Genomic DNA, 20,981 nt, shown 5'->3' with positions numbered 1-20,981 from the left:
TCTGCCCATGTTCAAGTCTGCCTCTGAGAGTCGTCCTGCAGCCTGGTGAAGCCACTCGCTCCTGCTGTTTCCCTGAGCAGCGAGGCAGATGGTGACCTGTTCCTTCCCACTCACGCCTTATTTTTCGTTTCTTTTTAATCAGGCTAACCGGCCTCCTGCAAAGCTCAATCTGCTAACCTGCCAAGTGAAGACCAACCCCGAGGAGAAGAAGTGCTTTGATCTCATCTCACGTAAGGCTCGTCCCTGGGTGCCGGCCGTGGAGATCTTACTGTAAATGCTCTTCCAGGGCGTCAGTCCCACGTCAAACACTCTGTTTTAAAGATTTGATTTTTTGAAGAGAGATGTCCCTATTTCGAGTGGACTGCCTGCTCTGTCTTCCTGTTTGTGGTTGCTGGCTGGCCAGTCTCCCCCATTGAGGGTTAGGCCTTGAGGGCCCGAAAACCTGGAGGCAGCCTCTCAGCTCTGAGCCTCAGCTCTCCTGTTGGTAAACAAGGAGGTTGCACTGGATGGGCCCTCAGGTCTAAAGTCCTGCACCGTTTTTTTCCCCGTGAAAGGACAATTTTGTTGTCAAAAGCTTTCCCAGTTTATTTGCATGTTAGAAATGCTATAAATGCTATAAACCAGTGGTGTCCCCAGTAGAGCCCTGAGGACTTTGGTTTGGACGTGTTCTTCTTCCCACCAGGGAACTAGTCTTTCTGCTTCTGCATGCTCTTCTTCTTTGTGGGGCACACAGGAGTCACCATGGAACCGTCCATCACAGTGAATGTCGACTCGGCACCCCCCCAAAGAGAAGGATTTGTGATGTCTTAAAGAAAATGTGATAAGCCTCTTGTCCTTGGTTGTTTGAAGTGGCAGGGTTACATTTCAGGGAGGGAAGGTCCAGTCACCCTTTTGAAGATGTGGCCTCAGGGGTTTGGGCCCAAATGACAGCCTGTACATTGTGGGAAGATGCCCAGGCCGCCCGCCTTGGTACCCAGTGAGAGGACGGCTGGTCAGCCTGCTGACTTGCACTCTTGGGGTCCAGGAACTCATTCATGTGATGGAAAGTTCACAGCAAACCCCTGAGATGGTCACTGCCTTCTTGACTGTGTCTGCTTATCCCTCACCACTTCCCTCTCAACCAGGGGTCTTGCGGGGTGTGAGCAGTGTGATGTGGAAAGTGTCTGGCGGCCGTTCTTTTCTTCAGACACTGGATCGGTTTTGCAAGAGACAGGGAATTTTATCCTTTGAGCCCTCACCCTGTGCACACCCTGTCCGTCCAGCATGCGCACAGATTCTCTCCTCTGGGATCCTTTGTTCACTTGTGACATTGTGAAATGCTGAGAATTTACCATAGTTTTAATTGTGATCACTGCGGGTCACCTGCCTGCAGATAGCAAAAGTAAGAAAACCTGATGCTGTGCCTAGACACCCTACCAGAGTTGTTCAGGGGGCCAAAGAACTTCAGAAGTGAAAACCTTACTGGAAGTGGGCACGTCTGCTCACCTTGGGGTTCAGGTGTTTATTGTGGGTCCCCAAGCACAGAGCCACTGCTGGTGACCACTCTGTCACCTACAGAAGTTAGACCTCCCTTCCCCTGTCTTTTTCAGATTTAATTCTTTCCTACGTTGTGTTTGGGCTGAGGGCATAGACAGGTACCTGGTGCATATCCCTCCCCAGCACCCTCGCTGTGCCCATCACAGTGTACTTGTCCAGAAGGGCATAGTACGTGTCCTCGGCCATGTGTACAGTTGTGACAACTAGGAAGGTAACCCTGGCACGATGCTGTTCCCTGAGAATCTTACCTGTTTTCCACTAATGACCTTGTCCTGCCCCAGGATCCACTCCACAGCCCCACATTGCCTTTATTTCGTTTTCTTTCTTCTGGGACCCCTTGTGGCTAATAGCTCTCCAGTCTTCCCTTCCCTTTGGTGACCTTGATGTGTGTTGAGGAATATTGATCAGTTTGTTGTCAGACATCTTCAGTTTGGATTCCTCTGATGTTTTCTCACAACTGAGCTGAGGTTAAGTGTTTTTGGCAAGAATAGCAGAGTGAAGCTGTCACCTCACACGCCTCCTCCTGCACACAGAGAGCCAGCAACCCAGCAAAACACTTGTAAACCCTGCTTACACCAGCTGTCTGTATTGTATACAACCATTATTTAAGAGTAACCTATTGCCTTAGCTGTTTATAACTCAGGACTCCCAGACCATGTGATGCTTAGAATTTCTCACACATACTCATCTTTTTCTAAGAAAACCAAAAAATTTCTTAGCTGTTCTCTGTAGAAAAGTCTTTCATTATTCAAAAGGCTCTAACAGTTACTTTTGGGGTGATTTTAACAAATTAAGTTTCTGAAGGGATAGCAATGGTTTCTATTCAGTTTCTGGAAGCTGCAGCTTTTAGACTTGGAGGGTGGAAGATAAGGGCAGGTTTATTAATTTCCATTACAAAGCCACAATTACCGAGCAAGGCAGAGGGAGTGCTTGATTTTATACAAATCATTAATTTCCTGGCAAGAGCTAAGATTATTCCTGAGGTTAATTATCAACCACTTTGTTCTGGAGTTGTGTTCGGATTGCTATCTGGGCTCACAACTGACGAGTCTCCTCCTGCCGTGCAGATGACAGGACCTATCACTTCCAAGCAGAAGACGAGCAGGAGTGCCAGATGTAAGTCACTTGGAAGTGGGACCTGGGGCGGACCCCGCAGCAGTCCTGGGGTGTGACACTCCCTGCTGTCGCCTGTCTAGATGGATGTCTGTGCTTCAGAACAGCAAGGAGGAGGCTCTGAACAATGCCTTCAAGGGCGACGACAATACCGGGGAAAACAACATCGTCCAGGAGCTGACCAAGGAGATCATCTCGGAGGTGCAGAAGATGACGGGCAACGACGTGTGCTGCGACTGCGGAGCGCCAGGTGGGGGGCCCACCTGCCCGGGGCTCCAGGACGTGGAGATCCCATTCCGATTCACAGAACCCGTTCATTGATTTTCACTTTCGTTTCAAACATGAAATTGAGTGCAGCTCAGCCTGAGTTCATCCCATTACACAAATGCTTAATGAACCAATGCGCAGGCTGCAGTGGGCGGGGGCGGGGAGACGCCTGCCAGGCCGCAGAGCAGGACTGGGTGACGGCCGCCTGGCGGAGATGAGAAGATTGCTGGGCTTTTTGAGAAATGAAAACTGAAGGGCGTAGCAAGGGTGAAATCCAGGCCATCCGGTCTGGTAAGACAGAGGCTGTGCGCACGCACTGGGGGCTCTGCCTGCGATCGCTTCAGCAGGCCTTTGTCCTGCTCTATTGAACTTCCAGGGGAACTGCCCGTCACTGCCTAGCTTTGTTTCCAGAAGAGCTGTGCTTCTGGGGAATGTCAGTTTTCCTTTCTGTAAAACGAAGGAACAGGTCCTCCTGCCTGTCACACTCTGGGACACGGGATGCTTATGTTTGCATTTTGATAAAGCATATCAGAGGCTTCATTTTAATGAACATACATTTTTAACAACTAGTAGTTTTAAAAGTTTGAGCAGTTGAGTTGTTCTATTTAAAATGGAAGATGCCGGGGGATCAGGGCCACCACGCATAGCCTGGTGGGAAGGATGGTGGTTTAGCCAGAATGGTTGGCAACATTTTCATTCCTCTAATTCCATGACCATTTCTATTTAAAAACACAACTAAAGCAGGGCACAACAGCACACCCCTGTAATCTTAGCTACTCGGGAGCCTGAGGAGGTTGGGAACAGCCTAGGCAATTCAGTGAGACCCTGTCTCAAAATGGAATTTCACAAAGGACTGGGGATGTAGCTCAGTGGTAGAGCGATCCTGGGTTCAGACCCCCGGACTGTAGACAAAACTCAGCAGCGAGCAGTGCCTCAGGTTCCTGTTATCCTCCAGGCTGTGTTTGGTTTTGGATCCATTAAAAAATGTCTTTTGACAGGAGATGAGGTAGGGAGAGATAAGTAGTGGATTATGCACTTTCTCGATAAGCATAAGATAAGGGGAATGAAACACATCAGAAACACTTTCTTAAGGAAGTTAAAGTTGCCTTGTTCTAAAAGGCTAAGGTGCCACGGCTGGCGTGAAAACTTGGTACGAACCGTCTAATGCATGCCTATCACTGCCCAGAGCACAGAGCACCTGGCAGAAGAGGCCTGGTGCACACAGACACGCCCAGGAGTGTTTCCTGGTGTGGATAGACTGTTTACAGTAACTTGAACCTTTTTAAACTAACTTCACAATTACTTGGTGAGCAAGACTGTTTGCCTGCTGTGAATTTCCAAGGGCAGCAAGCAATTCTAAGAATCAACTTGGTGGACATGATAATGTGCTCAAGCACAGCTTGGTAAATTCAGCACACAGTAGGATGTTTCAGTGAGAGGAGTAAAGGTGCTGTGTAGGGAAGATGGGACCTGAGCTCAGTAAACATGGGGCTCCGTCTGCTGGGCATCTGGCAGCAGCTTTGCTCTGTTCCAGCTGCATGGGGAATCACTTCCTGATCCCCTCTGGGGGCTCTCGTTGGCATTAAATGAGATACGGTACAAAAGTGCTCTGACTTCTGAAGCTCTTCGAATGCACACTGAGCCCAGCGTATCGTGAGCGCATCGTGTTTGTTCTGTTGCTAGCATCTGTGGACGTGGTTGTGCGAGGTCTGCTCCCCTGTAGTACCAGCTTTGGTGGGTCACTTTTCCTCTTGCTCTGTCTGCTTGTAGGACCAGGTTGGTGATGGCACAGTCTCTGCTCGGGAACAGCCCTGGGAGAGACCAGAGCCCCCTGAGTGCACTGTGTCCTGCTGATTCTCGTACTCACATCACCTGCCACTTAAATGAGTGGAAGGCTGGCGAGGTGGAGGAGGAAGGAAGGGAAAGGAGGACAGACATGTCCCACCTGTGGGTTGCGTTTTAACTAGTGGTATGGTGGATGATCAAGGATTCCATTTGTGTCAGAGATCAAAAAGTACTCCTAACCACTCAGTAACCCGGCAGGAGCACAGTTCTGTCTCTGCCCTCTTCCAACCAATAGCTTAAATTTGTCTTCTTCTCTTTTTGGCAGATCCTACATGGCTTTCCACCAACCTGGGCATTCTGACCTGCATTGAGTGTTCTGGAATCCACAGAGAGCTGGGGGTTCATTACTCCAGAATTCAGTCCCTGACCTTGGATGTATTGGGAACATCAGAGCTGCTGGTAATTTCTAAATTCTTGATTTGGGGTTGGAAATAACTGAGCAGAAATCTGAGTTTTTATTGTAGCATTCAAATGTATTTGGGTTTCTTGAAATTTCAGTGGGCTGGTGGTTGGTTGTTGCCAGATGGATTTGGGTAATCAGAACCTCATTCTCAGCTCCTAGCAGGTGAGGGCACTTGTTGTTGCAAGACTCTATCCTTAAATGGGAAAAAGGAACGTGAACCCAAAAAGAGGAGTGTTCAGACCAGTATCAGATTCTGCCCAAGTGAATGAGGACAGTAGCACGGTCCACTTCACCCCATCCAGGAGTCGAATTCAGAACGCAAAGCCTGAAGCCAGCAAAGGGTTGCTTCTTACCTCAAGCCTCCAGCGGGCTTCTCTTGTCCCACGTTGTCCCTCTTGGGAGAGAGACTGATCTTTGTTTTTGTTGCCATTAAAAAAAGAAAGTCTTTCCCTCTTCATCCAGTGACAGATGAGGAGAGAAAGCATTTTCTGGGAGAGCTTCCAGGGTATTGAGGCTGTAGCCGCCTGAGTCAGGAGGTGGATCTGGCTGTGTGCTTCTGCCACCTAAAACGTGAGCTTCTGTGGACTGTTTCCAGCCCACAATCGCCAGTGAGAAGCAGCACCTGAAGTTCTTTTTGAGGTCGCTGGGCGTAAGTGGATATTGATTGCCATTGATTTTAGCGTACAGAGTAGTATTCTGGACAGAAAATCAATTACCACGTCAGAGTTCCTCTCGTGGGGCCATCAATCCTCTTGTTGACCACTCTGGGTCCAGCGTGTCTGGACTTTGGAGCTCTCTGGACCACCCTGTGGAACCCTCCCAGTTCTAGCTCTTCATGGTCCTGGACCACCACATTTGGGGGAAGCTGAAGTGGGTCCTGGTAGCCCAGATAGTAGCACCCTATTACTCAGAGGCTCATACTGAGTCGGATGTAGCACGACCCCTCTTGGCGACGAACTGGGGTATCTGTCATTGGTAGACTGTGTGTGTGACCTGCATCTTGGGGACGTGCCCGTGTGCTTGTGCTCTCTAAGGGGTAAACGATGATGCCCTAGATTTGAGGTTGTCAAAGTATGTTCTCAAATAATAATAGATCTCCTCTCAATGAGCAGTGATGAACTGTGGTAGTCCTGCTTCTCTGCTCTCTGCAGTGGAGGGAAGCACCGAGCGGCTGTTTTATACCAGGCGCCTGGCAGGGCACCTGATGATATTGCTCTTTTGGTCTCTGCGACAGTCCGCTGACCCTGCACGTTATCCCCACTTACCAAGGAGGAAGCTGGGACTTAGATGTTTCAGTATGCCCAGGGTTCCGTATCTGCTAAGGGGGCAGGCTGGAGGCGAGGATGCCCTCGTGTGTCTCTAGAGCCACACTCTTCAGTTTTGAGGTGGCTGGGACAAACTGGCCTTAGTGGTGGGCAGTCTTGCCATGCAGCGAGATGTGAGCATCCCTGCTGACCCTCCCACCGCCAGCTCCAGAAGCGCTCACTAGCTAACCCGGGGAGAAGGAAGCCAGTGTGCAGCTGCCTGCTTCCGTGGTGTGGGCGCTCCTTCCGTGGCGTTTCACGCCACCCATGTGAATTACCCAAAGCGGAAGTGCTGTTGCCCACACAGAGGAAACACCAAAGAAGATTGAAAGGAATTCGTTTTCCTCTTGATGAAATGACCAGGTGACTCCTGATCCTGATTCAGATCTCGTGTTGTCTTTTGAGTCTGTATTCTCACAGAAATTTAAAGTTTGGCCAATTCCATCCATTTCAAGATATCAGACGGAGCCTGCCTCTGAAAACAGTTGTTTTCAAAATCTCATTTGCCAGAATGTTAATTTCTGCTTTGAACTTTGCCTTGTTGGAACCTCTTTTCCTCTGTGGTTATCAGAAGAGCAAAGGTAGGATGGGCGTGGTGGTGCACACCTGTAATCCCAGTGGCTCAGGAGGCTGAGGCAGGAGGATCTCAAATTCAAAGCCAGGGCTGGGGATGTTGGTAGAGTGCTTGCCTCGAATGCACAAGACCCTGGGTTCAATCCCCAGCACCGCAAAAAAAAAAAAAAAAAAAAAAATTCAAAGCCAGCCTCAGCAGTGCAAGGCACTAAGCAACCCAGTGAGACCCTGTGTCTAAATAAAATACAAAATAGGGCTGGGGATGTGGCTCAGTGGTCAAGTGCCCCTGAGTTCAATCCCCTTTACCGAAAAAAAAAAAAAAAAAAGAAAGAAAGAAAAGAAAAGAAAAGGTGGAAAGCGGGATGTGGGGGATCTGGTTCTTGCTCCCTACTTGACCCTGCACTCAGGGATCCTCAGGTGGCTGAGGGTGGGAGTCTCCCGTCATACCCCATCCCACTTGCTGTGTGCTAGGACTGAAACCTTATTCTTACCCCTTCTGGGGCTCAGCAGTAGGTGGGGAGTGTCGGGTGCTAGTTACGGCCACACGCCACGAACCCCTACGTTGCACTTAAAAATCATCGACAACACCTCAAGCTTTTTTCTTCCCTTTCCGCAGTGCTGGGGATGGAACCCAGGGGCTTGCGCACACTAGGCAAGGGCCTGACCATGCCCCAGCTCTCAGGCCTTTTTAAAGCACCTGGGTTGTTGGTTTTCTTCTGCTCAGACCATCGGCTGTCTTAAAGAATGGTGACACCTCTCTCACTTGGGTGCGTGCCCCGCTCCGTTCCTAGAATTATGTCTGGCACCTAGTAGAACCTACAGAACATTTGCTATTGTTACTGTCTCTTCATCCAAGATGATCTTTACACAAAATTCTCACAGAAGAATGACCCATGTTTCCAGGCGGGTGAGTTCCAGGGAGAGCCGCCCCGCACCCTGGCTGTCTGCTCTCTGCCGAGGCTCCCTGGGTCATAGGGCAGCAGCTCAGGGTCTCTGGTTGACTTGTTCATCGTTGTTGGTTCAGCCTGCTGGTCGCTCTTGCTCGTTAAAGAAGATGAGTGGGTGCAACCTGGACAGGCCACCCCAGAGGGGTTTCTAGGTGAATAACAGTATGGCCACGACTCAGAGGGATGTGCCGTGACAGGAGGGGGACTTCATTACGTTTGTTTTTTATTGTCTGGATTTATGATGTGTGACCATGATGTTTTCATACATTACATACATGGGGATGATTAAATCAAACTAGTTAAGCTATCCATCACTTCACAGTCTTACCATTTTTTTGTGGTAAGAACATAAAACCTACTCTGAGCAATTTTCGAGTGTCTTATTACACCATAGTTCCTGTGATCTGCCTTATTCACCGACTAGCTGAAATTGTGTATCCTTTGATGGTCACCCCCTCTCCCTGGTAGCCAGTGTTCTGCTCGCTTCCATAACTTTGATAGGAGTGAAAACGTGCCCAGCTTATTTCACTTGACATGACGTCTTCCAGGTTCATCCATGTGGTCACAAGTGACGGGATTACATTCTTTTTCAAGGCCGAGTGGTATTCCGTTGTGGGTCTTTGCACCCCCTTCTCCTTATCTGTTTATCCACTGGTGGACACGTCAATGGATTCCGGAACTTTGCAGTTGGGGGTTGCTGCAGTGTTGGCTTCCTTTCCTTTGAATACACATAGACGTCTCCGTCCACCCAGCGGTGGTCTTCCTGGAACACGAGCAGACCTCCTTTTAGTTTTTCGAGGGACTTTTCTGTTGTTCTCCATCCTTGCACACCAGCAGCGTGCAGGAGTATACACTGACACTTTTCTCCACATTCTCACTGACACTTGTTAACTTTTGTCCTTTTTTTTTAGCTTAGTGCTGGGGATAGAACCCAGGGCCTCATGCCTGCTAGGCAAGTGCTCCACCACAGAGCCACACCGCAGCCCCGACCTCTGTCTTTATGATAAAGCCATTCCAATAAGCCTGATGTGTTGGCGGCTGTGGTTTTAATTCACATTTCCCTGATAATCGGTGGTGTCAAGCATTTTATCCTGTGCCTGTTGGTCGCTTGTATGTCTTCTTTTTGAGAAATGACTATTTTGGTCCTTTGGTTGTTTGTTTTCTTGATATTGAGTTATTTGAGTTCTTTATACTTTTTGGATTTTCTCTCCTTATCAGATGTTTGCATTTGCAAGTATTTCCTCCCATTCCTCAGGTTGTCTCTTTACTCCTGTTTCCTTGGCTGTGCAGAAGCTTTTTAGTCTGATGCAGTTCCATTTATCCGTTTTTGCTTTTTTTGGTCAGGAGAAGTTTTTTAATGGCCTGAAAGAGACAGCAGGTACTGAGTGGGGCGTGGCCTACACCTGGTCTCAGTGGGACATGGCTGGACTGCATTCTGCTTTTCTGTCTGGCATCCTATCCCTACGTAGACAGGTGCTTACCCTCTGGAGTGTCACTCCTGTCCCCCCACACGGCCTCGCCACATTCCTCACGTAAGTGCTTCACTTAATTCCGTGGGTTACTTGCTGGCCACAGGTTTGCAGACCAGGTCCCTGCACTGCTCAGTGCTGCGTCCCCATTTCCCTCTCGAGTAGCTTTTGTTTCAAGCACACTTGCTGTCCGTGTTAACTGAATGGACTTTGCAGCATCCATGGAGCTGGCTGGTCACAAGCTTTCTCCTTTTTACTTGCTTAGAATCCCTTCTCACTCCATGGCATGGAGCTTGCGTGATTGGAGTATTAATTTGATTAGTTGGGGGAAGTCATGGTCTCCTAACGATTTCAGCACACATCGACTTAACAGGCGTAGGTTCTCAACAAACCTGCTTTCAGAAAACCTTCAAGTAAGCAGAGATTTTTAAAAGATAAATTTCCTCCTGAAATGAAAAACCATGATTTCAGCATTGATATTTTTTCAAGTCATAGAAAACCAGCGTCACTGGTACTAGCATCTTACTATGACCTGTTTCTCTGTCGTAAGTGAAACTAGTAAAGGAACACTCGGGCTGGGGCGCAGCTCGGTGGTAGAGCGCATGCCCGGCACGTGCAGGCCCTGAATTCAAGCCCATGTGGATGGAGGAATGGAGCCTTGATGTTTTGAAGTGAAATTTTAGTCTTCCATCAAGTTGAAGAACAAGCACCAGGAAGCTTAGGAGGAGATGTGAGTGGACTTGGCTCTGCCCCTTGCCCTTCTCGTGAGGTTGTCAGACACCAACCCAGGTCAGCCCTCAGCCTGGCCTGGAGGAGCACATGGAGGGCGAAGCCCCACCAAGCCAGAGCTTACTCACCTTACCTCTGCTGTTCCTGTGTGACTGAAGTAAGCCACTCGGGATCCCAAAACCAGTGGCTCAGGGTCCATGAGAAACTGACCACCAGCTGCCCTTCACTGATCCCACGTCGTGGGCACTCTGCATCCTGTGAAAACTCTGAAAACGGGGCCAGCACTTCTACGTGGGTCGCTGGGCTCCAGAGCCTGTGCTCCGACCTTCGTGCGTCACAGCTTTGAACCGTGCGTGGCCAGAGTCCCTGCATACAACGTCGAGCACCCCAAAGTGTCAGAATTATCAAAGAGAAAGGATGGTGGGCTCCCTTGCTGCACCCTGGAGTGTGCTCTGCCCGCTCTGAGCAAGGCACCGTGCAAGCTCAGTACACGTCTCAGGGGGGCCACCAGCAGAGTGTGCCATCCTCTCCAAGCCCCCAACCCTCCTGGGATCCGAGGGGCCCTGTTCATAACAGCCCAGTTCCCTGCCCAGGTTGGGCATCCTCGGGGAGTGAGGCCGGCGAGCAGAATGAGACCCAGAGGCCCACTGGCTGCCAGGTTCCCATGTGTGATAACACTGTGTTCACCTGCTGAGCCGCTTGACTGGGTTGCCCCGGGGACCAGCTGGAGAAGCAGGCCATAGTGGTGTCCCTGTACCACAAGGAGGAGGAGGACCAGCCGCCCCATGAGGTTCTCCCTCTGTGTGTCAGAGTCAGGGAAGCCCGGCTTCCTCCCTTCCTGTTCCTGTCCTTAGGTGAGTCAAGACAGAAAGGTAAAGGAAGTCACAGTAATTGACATCCCTCCCCACCCGAGCTCTGACTCCCAGGTAAGATCCGAGATCCCACTGTGGTCAGTGGACTGCTCAGGTCAGTGCCAGGGACACACAGAGGGTGATTCTTGCCCTGATACCCATGTGCACATGGATGTGCATGCATGCGAGACCCTCATGCAAGGTGCCGGCAGGGGAAGGGGTCTTCCTGGCCACAAGGCCCCTGCTTACCTGCTGTCAGCGCCTCTGTCCTCGCAGGGCTGGGGAGGAACTTCTCTCCCTGCCCCGTCGTCTGCCTGCTGTATTAATTCCTCTCTGTTAGATTGACCTGTGGCAGAGCAGGTGGTGTCTCAGGCCCAGGGAGGGGCTCAGCACACATTCCAGAAACTGTGTGAAGGTGAGGAGTAGGGCTGTGACTTAACCGCCCCCAGTGAAGCACAGACCGGCTCTCTGTAGATTCAGTCTCTGCTTCCAGGGATTCAACTGACCTCCATCAAAAATATTTGAACAGGGTCTGGGGCTGTGGCTCAGTGGTAGAGCACTTGCCTAGCATGTGTGAGGCACTGGGTTCGATTCTCAGCACCGCATGTAAATAAATAAAGACATCGGGCTGGGGAGATAGCTGGTAGAGTGCTTGCCTCGCAAGCATAAGGCCCTGAGTTCGATTCCCAGTACTGCAAAAAAAAAAAGGTATCATGTCCATCTACAACTAAAGGTATTTTTAAAAATATTTGAACAAAATTCTAGAAAGTTATAAAAAACAAAATTTGATTTTACCTCGGGCCGAAGGTCATACTGCCTCCACTCAGGTGGTGGTGGTCTCCACTTGCTCTGCCGTGGCCTCCCTCCTGCTCCGGGGTCTCTCCCAGGGCCCGTGTGAGCCCTGTGTCTTATTTGCATACTGCGTAGTTAGGCCTGCAGGGTTACCCCACACCAAACATCACAGACTTTTTTCTTATTATTCCTTAAACAGTGTAGTACAACTGCTATTTATGTGGTACCTCCACGTAGTCTCGATGGTTTGAAGTGTCCTGGAGGAGACAGCAGGTTATCTGCAATTCCGTATGAAGGACCTGGGCATCCTGGTTCTGGAACAGCTTGCTGACATCACTGTGCCCTCCCAGATCCAGTCTGGCTGAGTTCTCCCTCAGCACAGGGACACCTCCTCCGACAGTGGAAAGCCCTCCCTCTAGGGCTCTGATGGACACCCTGCCTTCCTGATCCTTTGGCATCTTCCCGCTCAGCCTGCTGGGCCCCAAATTTTCTTGCTATGACCCTGTGGCTGCCACCTGCAAATGCTTTTGTCTTTGTGATTGGTTCCAAAGGGGTTCTCTGCAGGCTGAGGAATAAACCAGATCTTGGCAGAACTGGGAAGTGGCGTGTTTCTGCAGCTTTGGTGCGTAGGATGCCCAGAGCCGGTGGCTCCCTGAACCAGCTGTTCCCTGTGAACCAACCACGTCCCAGTTAAGGGAGGCAGCTTTCTGTCTCCTGGGGAATTCTCTTCCTCCTGTCCCTACCCTGTCTGCCTAATGTAGACTAGGAGGCACCTGCCTGGCCCCTTGCTCAGAGAGGGGACTGCCTACTGCTTTGGTCACTCCTTTTCAGAAAACCATGTGCTTGGTGCGGGGTGGTATCCCCATGGTGCCGCAGGGCAGGGCATTGGGCATGCCTGCCATAAGCTAGGGGCTCTGATGAGATTCAGCCCTGCCTCTGACACTGAGGGCCCAGGGAGTCCTTCACAGGACCTGAGACACAAAGTGGTAGGTGTTTGTCACCCTGTGGTGTGCCACCTGGATGTTAGATTCAAGTGTCCAGGGGACTTGGACCTGGCAGCCCGGGCTTCTGCCTTCTTAGAGTGACTTGAAGCCCCAGAGCCAGGACTGAGCAAGGAGGTGCAGCTGGTTGGTGTTAGTGCTTTGAGCCGTTAGCTTTGTGAACTTGATTCACTTAGGACAAAGATATTCTGTGTATTTCCTTTGTCCTGTGTAAAAAAAGTATCTTCCCCATCCTTCACTGTCCCAGCTCTGCGTTGGATGCTACCACCCATTAGGAAGTTCCCAGTGTATCTAACCCAGATCCCTTCTGCTGTTCCCTAAGCTCCCAGAGATAAACCAGACTGCTCAGGCCGTAGCCAGACCTCTCAGAGATCCCCATTAATACTTTGTCTGCATAAGTAATTGAGTTAAGTATCAGAAGTGTCACCAACTCCCCAAATCTATAATTTTCAATATGGAAATTAAGATACCTTTTCCCTCAAAGCACCACGCTCTGATAAGAGGTCCCTCCACTATTGTTTCATTAAACATTTAAGAACTCTGACCTAGCCCTGACCTATAATCCCAGTGGCTTGGGAGGCTGAGGCAGGAGGATCACAAGTTCAAAGCCAGCCTCAGCAACTTAGCAAGACCCTGTGTCAAAATAAGAAGGTTTGGGGATGTGGCTCAGTGGTTAAGCACCCCTGGGTTCAATCCCTGGTACCAAAACAACAACAAAAAAGAAATCTGACCTGGGGGCTGGGGTGTGCTCTGTGGTAGAGTGCTTGCCTAGTACGTGGGAGGCCCTGGGCTCCGTCCCCAGGACTGCAAAAAAAAAAAAAAATTAAGGAATCTGACCTGGAGGCTGACTTGCATGGCTGGTGCTGGGTGTTGGGATGGAGCTGAGTAAATAAATCCATCTTAAGGAGCTCCTGGTCTTCCATTCATTCATCCCTTCGTTCCCAAGGAGGCTGGTTGCCCTGTCAGCAGGTGTCTGTTGCTGCCCTGTGGAGCCCCGTGCTGGATTCAGTCAGCCTCCAGTGGAAAGGTGCTCACTTGAAGCCTGGTGGGCACATCAGCCCTTACGCGTGGGGCTGACAGGAGAGTTTCCCGAGTGTTTCCATCAGGATTGTCCCACGTGACTGTTGTTGCAACCTCATGAGGCAAGGCTCCTCCATTCTGCTGGTGAAGACTGGCCCTGGTTGGCTGGCTTGCCTGTGGACACACAGCGCTTCAGACACCACGGTCTAAACCTGGGTTTTGGCCTCCTGTCCCCGTGTCCCTTGCACTGTCATTGTGCCTCATGGCCGGTTGTTTGGGGACGTGGAGTTGGCCCATTCCAGCAGGAGCACAGGTCTTCAGAAGGGCGGGGGGGTGGGAACTCACTTCTCCCTGTGTCTGTGGGGGTGGTCCAGGGGCATTTTACACGGTGTCCTCTGGAGAGGGATCGCTGCTTTTTTCAACTGTGATTTTTATGGGTACCTTTGGGCTTTGTCCATCTTCATTAAAGGCAAACCACTTTATTGCTCTATTTCTTAGTGGCCACTAAATAAATCATCAGATGTATGAGTAATGGGCAGCTGTGGAATGCATTAATAATTGAGCACCCTGAAATAGACTTTTGTTTTTGCAGCTTGCCAAGAATATTGGGAATGCGGGCTTTAATGACATCATGGAGTGCTGCCTCCCAGCTGAGGACTTGGTCAAGCCCAAACCAAGCAGTGACATGTGAGTATGGACTGGTGCTCATGTCCTGAACACAGAGCTGCCCTTCACCCAAGCCCTGCCCTGCAGGCCAGGGAGTGGCAGATTTGGGGTATGTCATTCGCTGCTTCTGTGTGGGAAGTAAATTAGCTTATGTCCGGTATGTTCGTTTGTTTGTTTTTGAGTCATTTTCACCTTTTCGTGTATCCAGTAGAAACTTGGTACAGCTGGGGTTTTTAGAAGTGGCCAAGGACAGCAGTTCAGCAGCTGTCTGCACATGAAGATGGCCCTGCAGTGAGTTCCCTGCCGCTGGCAGAGTGACTCCTGGAGGTTTGCTCTTTGGCAGCTTTCCCATCTTGGTTCTCTCTACGTGGATTCTGTGCCCGAGGGGCTGGTCATTGTGAGTCTGTGAGCTTTCTGTAACCATCTTGTGGGTTGCTGGTGTCTTTGCAAGTGTAGAATGTGTTGTTTCCTTCAAGAAAAGATTTGTGTTTGATTGGAAAGCATTAGTGCCTCATCATGCTTCCAGATGGCCCACAGAGGCAGGGAATTTTCTCGCCACCTCATCAAAGTATACGTCACCCTGACCAGCTGTCTTTCAGAGGTGGACAGGGAGACTCTGAGGCCACAGCAGTGCCTGCCTGCATCTTAGACCTCAACTCTGTTTCTGAAGATGGCCTCTCTGCCTGCAGAGGGCTCAGGGGTGGTCTTCCAGTTAGGAGACCTCTCTCTTCTTTCTTCTGTCTGCCTTCTGTACATTTGCATGGGGAGGCTGGGTCCAAGTATTTTGGCAGGAGAGAGAAAAGTCAAAAAGATGCAATGAGAGAGAGCACCCAAATCCATTTAGAGAGACAGCATTTTCCTTGGAACAAACTTGAAATGAGCTGATGACTTGGGTCCTCCCAAAGAGCAATTTACAAGCCAGGTGCAGCACTGCACGCCTATAATCCTGGCGGCTTGGGAGCCTAAAACAGAAGGCTCATGAGTTCAAAGCCAGCCTCAGCAACTTAGCAAGGCCCTAAGCAACTCAATGAGACCATGTCTCTAGATTAAATACCAAAAAGGGACTGGGGTTGTGGCTCAAAAGCCCTGAGTTCAAAAGCACCCAATACCCGCCACCAAAAAAAAAAAGGATGTTTATAGGTAGGTGGTAGTAGACAGGCCCTTTGTAAAGTGAAGAATTGGGATTTCTGTAACCATCTTGTGGAGTGTGTGTTTGGGAAACTGAGGCTGCAGGGTCTGTGTTCTGTTGTCAACTGACCCCGTAACTTGACAGGCAAAGAAGCAGGGGTAGGTGAAGGGAATGGAGGGATGCCCGTCCCTCCTTGGCTTTCTGGTGTTGGGTGTCTCAGGTGAGCCACTAGGAGGCATTGAATCACAGTCAGTTTGTGTTTGTGTCCTGTAACCAGCTGTTGGTGGCCTAGAATTCCCCTGAGATTGGATCAGGTGTGGTTTTAGCTTCAAGGCTTACAAAGGTACTCTCCTCTCTGGATGAGGATCAGAGTTTCAAATCTGTTTTCTTACCCAGACCTGGATGGGCATGAGGGACATAGACATCCCAGTCCTTCCTGGGTCACAGGGCAGGGCCTGTGTGTGTGTGTGTGTGTGTGTGTGTGTGTGTGTGTGTGTGTGTGAGAATTATAGTTACACTTAATGGCAGGCTTCACTGTGACGCGTTCATTCCTGCACACAGCATAATAGGCCTGCTTCATTCCCTGTGCCTCCCCTCCCCGCTTCAGTCCCCATCCTCTACTCTATTGGGCTGCCTCCTCTTTTCCTGGGATCCTTTTCTTTTCCCTTTTTCTCTCTAGCCTCTACATATGAGGGAAAACATTTGACCCTTGAATTTTGCACTCATCTCATTTGGCATGAGGTTCACCAGCTCCATCCATTTTCCTGCAAGTGACATAATTTCATTCTTCGTCAGGGCTCATTCAAACTCCGTTGACCGTATACACCATGTTTTCTTTAACTATTCATTTGTTGACAGATGCCTAGGCTGGTTTCATAACTTGACTCCTGTGAACTGTGCTGCTATAACCATGGTGTGCGTGTATTGCTATAGTATGCTGACTTCAGTTCTTTCATAGTAAACACCAGAGAATGGTATGGTTGAGGCATATGGTGGTTCCATTCCTTGTCTTTTTAAGGAAACTTCATACTGAATTCCATAACGGTTATACTAATTTACAGTACTGCCAATAAGTGTTCCTTTTTCTCTGCATTGATAATTACTATTCTAACTAGAGAAAGATGAAATCTCAGAATAATTTTGATGGGTAGTTTCCTGATTGATAAAGATGTTCAACCTTTTTTTGTCTATTTGTCAGCCATTTGTCTTCCTTCCTTCCTTCCCTCCTTCCTTCCCTCCCTCCCTCCCTTCTGATTGAACTCAGGGGCACTTGACCACTGAGCCACATCCCCAGCTGTGTTTTGTCTTTTATTAGAGACAGGTTCTCACTGAGTCACTTAGCACAACTGGAATGGAATTTTTTTCTGATTTCTTTTTCAGTGGATTTCATTATTGGTGTGCAGAAAAGCTATTGATTTTTATATGTTGATTCTGTATCCTGCTACTTGGCTGAATTTGTAAGCTCTGAAAGTCTTCTGGAGGAATTTTTTGGATTTAAGTATAGGAACGCATACCTGCAAACAGTGATAGTTTGACTTCTTCCTTTCCTAGATGTTCTGATCCCTTCTCTTGCCAGGTAGGTTCTCTGACTTCTCTGAGCCTCAGCCCTGATGCCGCTCAAAGGGGAAAGCATGCCGCTTGGCTCACAGAGTGCTGGGGAAATGAGTGACATGGTTGGTACTTAGTGTTAGTGCTAGATACTCTGCTTGCTCTTCACTGTGTGGGTGACAGGGCCACATGAGTACCCTGCGTGGACTCCACACACCTGGCGAAAGGCGGGCCTCTCCAGAGGTGGGATAGCTGGGGAGCCTCCTGGTACAGTGCCCCGAGTTCCATCACAGCTGTTTGACACCTGCTCTTCCTGCTGCTTCTCTCACATTGAAGGTACCAGGCTCTTGGAATGCTGTAATATTGTCCACTTTGAACAAAGTGCCAGGAATTCCTTATAAAGCAGACCCCGTGTCGATTCTGGAGCTGCCTGACCCCAGTTTGAACACTCCAGTTTGAACCTTTCGATATCAGTGGTTTCTCTGCAGAAACCACCCCCTGCTAATAAGGAAGGAGGTTTACACAGCCCCCACCCCTTTTCTTTCTCTCATAACAGTGGTGGATGCCCAGTGTAAGGGTCAGACGTCGCCCACTGTAAAATGTAAAGGTCACACGGCTCTCTGTTCCTGTAGCGTTCAGCTCTTTCTTGAAACATCCCATCCCTCTTTGTCTTCCACCTGGGTATTGTTCTGATAAGTTGTGGCTTACTCATGTCTATTTCCCACCACAGTATGCTGCTTGTGGTGGTTCAGTAAATATTTACTGAATCAACAGGTCAAAGAATTTGCCCCAGTTCTGTGCCTGCTTCAGTAAGGGAATACTTCACATCTCAGTGAAAAAGAATGTGCTATTTCTAGCTTCATCTAAGAACAACACACCATCTGCAGATAAGTCTGTTGAAGGGGAAACCAAAGACACCCTCCTGTGGCCTACGAATCCCCAGATGGATTTCCCAGGCGTAGAGCAAGCCTAACTGGGCCACGAGGGGCCAGAAAGTACCTCTGCGAACAGAGGCCGGAGCTGTTCCTGTGTCCTGTGGAAGTGCCAGGAAAGCCCCTGCCGCGTGCCAGGTGGAAGTTCTGTTGAGTTAACTGCTGTTCTCCGCAGGCCTCAGCCTTTAAATGCACAGGGAGGGGCCATGGCTCTGGAGCACAGACTTGCCTGTGGAACCGAGGAACCGTGGTATAGGTGTAGGTGCTGCCTTTGGGTCAGAACCACCTTTGGGGGACCAGAGCGCTGTGCAGACATAATGGTCTGTTAAATAAGTAAGCTGAGGGAATCTGGGCTACCTCTCCTCCCACCTCCTGGGTCAAGCCAGGACCGTCCCCAATGCTACTGAAAGAGGTGAAACCTGGCGGTAGTCCTGTCACAGGAGACTCGTGGAATCCAGTCATTGAAGGGGTGCCCAGCCTGACGTTCCAAGAAGCCGGGGACTAGGTGGGTCCTGAGTGTCACAGATTGCTCAGTGACCTCCATGCATGAATCGGGTCTGCCTAAGGAAGCCACCTGGTGGACACCCAGCCTCCTGGCTGGGGGGGTCCAGTGAGACTGTCTCCCTCGAGTCACTGGGTCATTGTGTCGTCCCCACAGTGGGCCAGTAGCATACTGGGCAGTGTGCTGGGGGTGCCAAGGCTCAAGCCTCAAGTGAGGCCCTGCAGGCGGGCAGACTGGGGATGGAAATAGCAGGAACCTGGTGCCCCTGGAAGTCCTTCCTGGGCTGTGAGACTCAGCTGGTGTTCTGGAACAAGGTTTCTCCTCCAGCTGGACAAGCTGTCCCACCTCTGTGGCCTGTCCAGCAGCAGCATGGGCCTGGCACAGGTGTCAGGACCCGGCCAAGCCTGGGAAGAGACCCTGCCCTGCGGTTTGGTCTGGGTTTGTGGGGGTCCCTTCCTGGATTGACCTTTCTCCAGAAACCCCCAGATAGGTGAGCTTTGTTCTCTGCTTGGAGTTCCATCCCACAGGGCACCCCTGCAGGAGGACAAGTTGTCCTGTGTGGCCCTGGTTCAGGTACAGAAAGCCCATGGCTGCTCCAGCAGCCACAGGCCAGCCCACAGAGTAGGAGACTGAGAGGGCACGTCAGGAGAGGACATGGAGGAGTGCCGGTCCAGCTGGGCAGGTGTAGCACTGGCAGAGCAGGCTGGTGTGTTGCTGCTTGGTTCTTGTCCTGTGAGGAGTCTAGAGGTAACGTGGTCAGCAGCTCTTGACCTTCAGCCAGGACCAAGACCACCAGGGACCGGGTTGTTTGCATCTTGTAATCGCTGGGTGGTCTGAAGCCCTTGCTTAAAGGAGTGCCATCTGTGGGCACTTGAAGGGGAGGCAGAGAGGCGCTCTCCCTGCATCCCTTCTGCTGGAGCCTTAGAAGGAAAGGAGAGCGCGGGCTGTAGGCCCTGGCTCAGGAGTGTCCTCTGAAGCCTGGAGCTGACCCAGCCACGCCCCAGCCCCGGAGTACGTGAGCCATGACCCCGTGTTGACGAGGGCTCTGGGGACTGAACAGCAGTGAATGCAGGTGGGGTTGGCACAGCCCTGGTGCAAAGGGGGACGAGCGGCCCCTGAGCTGTGAAGAGCGGGCCGGGGCCTGTGTGCCTGGCCACCTAACTCTGCATCCAGCGTTGACTCCTTCAGTAATTACAGTTGGCCATTCCAAAATACTGGCTCAGTGCTTGGGAGCATTATCACACGAGGTAGCCCTGGCCTTGGGTTTAGTCCACAAATGAGTCACTCGGCATGGTCACACAGTGGGACGCGGTCAGCCCTTGGACGTCTGGCCGTCTGGCCCAGGCTCTGCTGACTTCCCTCTCTCAGAGCAAACTTGTCCTGGGTGGTGCAGGCCCTTCCTCTCAATCAGCTCCCTGCCCAGCCCACGGAAACTTCATTTCATACCTTCCTAAGAAGGGCGGCAGGGACCAGAGACTGGCGCCTGTCAGGCTGTTCTACCTTTGTCCGTTGTCAGTCGAGATTGTTTCTTCCTGACCTTTTTTGAAGCAGTTTTACTGAAATACAATTTGCACCTCTGAAAGTTGTACAATCCAGTGACTTTTAGGGTATTCACAGATTGTGTGTGTGCCCATTGCCACAATCAATTTTGTTTTAATTTTTACTTTTTTTTTTTTTTTTATTTGAGATGGGGGTCTCATTACGGCATTGCCCAGGCTGGCCTTGAACTCGGTGACCTTCCCGCCTCAACCTACTGAATAGTTGGGATGGCAGGCACACGCCACCATACCAGGCTCACAATCAACTTTAGATTTTTTTCACTCCAGAGAGAAACCCCGTACCCATAATCCACCACCTCCTGAGGGCCCCTGTCCACCCACCCTGGACAGCTACTTCCTGCTCTACAGACTGGCCAGTCAGGACACTTGCGTCTGTATGGATTCTGCGGTAGCTGTCCGTGCCTGGCTCCCTCCCCAGCATGGTGTGCTCGGGTCTATCCTGGAGGCGTAGGTCAGTGCTCCCCTGCTTCGGTTGTCCGTGGCATTTCTGGCTTGATTGGCGTGAGCACTCCAGGGCCCCGTGTCTCTCCAGTTCTTCAGTCGTTGCTCTTGATGAGATCTTCACTGGGACTGGGTATGTAAAGGGCTCAGGCTCTGACCAGCGAGCTGCCAGTTTTCTTACTCTCCATCTTCCAAGTGCATCAGCACTCTGCAAGGTCCCAGGACCTACTGTGTGCTCTGCTTAGGTGTCAACTCGTGTGAGGCTGTGTTGGGTGCACTTTCACAGATGAGAGCGCTTGAGGCCTAAGATGAATATTTGTTCGAGTTCAAACACTTGGCATGCAGTGAGAGTGG

At 50.5% G+C, this 20,981-nt stretch overlaps 1 protein-coding gene across 2 annotated transcripts in view; it reads left to right on the top strand.

The window, feature by feature from the left end:
• ASAP2 (ArfGAP with SH3 domain, ankyrin repeat and PH domain 2) overlaps positions 1–20,981 on the top strand; it is a 138,306-nt gene that overhangs the window by 94,533 nt on the left and 22,792 nt on the right. For both annotated transcript variants that reach the window (XM_079111587.1, XM_079111586.1), the window contains exons 12-16: positions 143–230; positions 2,604–2,652; positions 2,733–2,899; positions 5,027–5,160; positions 14,443–14,537. In XM_079111587.1, the coding sequence (XP_078967713.1) occupies positions 143–230; positions 2,604–2,652; positions 2,733–2,899; positions 5,027–5,160; positions 14,443–14,537 (533 nt within the window). The remainder of the gene's footprint in view (positions 1–142; positions 231–2,603; positions 2,653–2,732; positions 2,900–5,026; positions 5,161–14,442; positions 14,538–20,981) is intronic.

The sequence above is a fragment of the Sciurus vulgaris genome (assembly GCF_902686455.1).
Source record: "Sciurus vulgaris genome assembly, chromosome: 14".
NCBI lineage: Eukaryota > Metazoa > Chordata > Mammalia > Rodentia > Sciuridae > Sciurus > Sciurus vulgaris.
This window is presented reverse-complemented; position numbering and strand designations above follow the sequence as displayed.